This window comes from Pyxicephalus adspersus, chromosome 7, assembly GCF_032062135.1.
Source record: "Pyxicephalus adspersus chromosome 7, UCB_Pads_2.0, whole genome shotgun sequence".
In the NCBI taxonomy this organism is placed as follows: Eukaryota; Metazoa; Chordata; class Amphibia; order Anura; family Pyxicephalidae; genus Pyxicephalus; species Pyxicephalus adspersus.
Genome location: NC_092864.1, coordinates 4676877 through 4678786, shown reverse-complemented (window position 1 = coordinate 4678786; position 1910 = coordinate 4676877). Strand labels below are relative to the sequence as shown.

At 34.3% G+C, this 1910-nt stretch overlaps 2 protein-coding genes across 2 annotated transcripts in view; one reads left to right on the top strand and one right to left on the bottom strand.

The window, feature by feature from the left end:
* The window catches only part of LOC140334885 (uncharacterized), a gene marked incomplete in the record, with an annotated part of 307753 nt that overhangs the window by 133056 nt on the left and 172787 nt on the right, over window positions 1-1910 (top strand).
* The window catches only part of LOC140334700 (uncharacterized), a 25419-nt gene that overhangs the window by 1962 nt on the left and 21547 nt on the right, over window positions 1-1910 (bottom strand). The window contains exon 5 of the mRNA XM_072416941.1: window positions 728-775. Within this exon, the coding sequence (XP_072273042.1) occupies window positions 728-775 (48 nt within the window). The remainder of the gene's footprint in view (window positions 1-727; window positions 776-1910) is intronic.

Below are 1910 nucleotides of genomic sequence, written 5' to 3'. Positions count from 1 at the left end.
TTATGTGGTTTTGTCTATAGGTATGTGACGGACACTAGGGAGGTGTTTTAGAAAAATATATTACTATACAGTATACCGAATTATCGCATTTCCAGTATTTTTCATTTATTTATGTATTCTTGTTTAAGCTGATTTTTGTGTTTTTTAATTTTTTTTAAAGTATTTTTTTTTTTTTTACATGACTGTGTGTTTCAAACATTTTTTATATTCATGATATCTACTAGAACCTTTACGGACATATTTCTGTAAGTTACAGGTCTACAATTTAAAAAAATATTCATGAAACCCTGTACCACTTTTGGTACAGAAATCTAGACATCAGTGTAACGCCCAGGTGGTTAAACCAAAATACACTACTTAGCTTTCCAATAATACCCCAGAGACTCTTCCTACCCCATCAATATTGACAGCTTGCACCCCCCCTTCCCCAACGCACAGGTCTGTACTTCTCCTGATGGCTGTCTATTGTGTCTGCATCCACCCAGCTAATATCTAGTGGTGGACTACACTTACACCCCAAAAAATTGGATAGTACAATACAATTTATCTCCATCCTTACTGGCCAGAATCACCAGGTGAAAATAAAGTAAAAAAAAATTAATGTAGCCACCTCACCCAGGGACTGGTAACCTGAAACACACCACATCTTTTCTTATTTACGCTTTATGTACCAAAGTAATATGCGTTAGTATAATATAATAATATTTGTTCAGAATGAAATACTTACTGAACGATAATGAAAGTGGCTTTAATTCCCCTTCAGATTTCAAAACATCTGCACATTTTGTAGATTGGAGATAAAAAAAAAATATTAATTTAATAAATCAGTATGGCATTCAGCAGTATTTACTGCCATATGCCAATAATAATACAGAACATTGTGGTAAACCAAAATACATATCACTTCTTAGCTTTCCTATTTAATGTACAGCGCTGCATAATATGTTGTCACTATAAAAAATCCTGTTTATTAATAATAATAATAATAATAATATTAATGTCCCAGCTTCCTACACCCTTCAATATTGACAGCTTGCACCCCCATACCCCACAAGTCTGTACTTATCTCCTCCAAGGGCTGTGACCTCCCATACTGTCTGCATCTGGACAACCTTTTTTTAGTGTTGGACGACTTACACACTTACGCCCCAAAGACTCGGATGGGCCATACCCATATAGGAGGAACATATCCAACTGATGACAGAGACACTTATACCAAATTATCCAGCTTTTTTCTCCTTCAGCACAATTCCTTTTCAGTTACAAGAATTCAGTAATTAGACATATGATAGTGGTGGCGTCATCTTGTACTGTGGCCTATTGGCGAAAACCAGACCCCCCCCCCCCGTGCAACCGAATTCACTACATCCATAAAATGTTTTTTTCATGGTACTGAATTTTTTCTTTGTTTCTTATTTTGTCGTTGATACTTGTCTTCGCTACTATATTTTGTATATTGACTATGTTTAATTTTTCAACTACATGTGTACGTTATTGCTAATTATCTGTATTTAAAAAAAAAACCTAAATAAAGAACATTACATTTTTTTTAAATAAACATGAAATGAACCAATAAACTTTTAAAGTCTGTTGGGGGATCAAAATGCAGGAACCTATTAATGAATATATGTATTTAAACATTTACTTGTGTTTTAGTTTGTTAGTTTTGATAAATCATAAAACAGGCATCTAGGAGCTTCAATTTTTTGAGCAAGTTTGTCATGGGGTTTGAGAGATCTGGAACTTTGCTCTATGATATGTCTTAGTTGTAAGATTTCCCTTTGACTCCATGACATCACAATAGGACTGACAGAGCTGTCAAGGATATGAGGAATGAAGAAAATGTTTAATAAAGGGGAAAGGAGAGAAGAAGAGGGGTGGAAGCTTCATTGTTTCTGAATTTCTTTTTT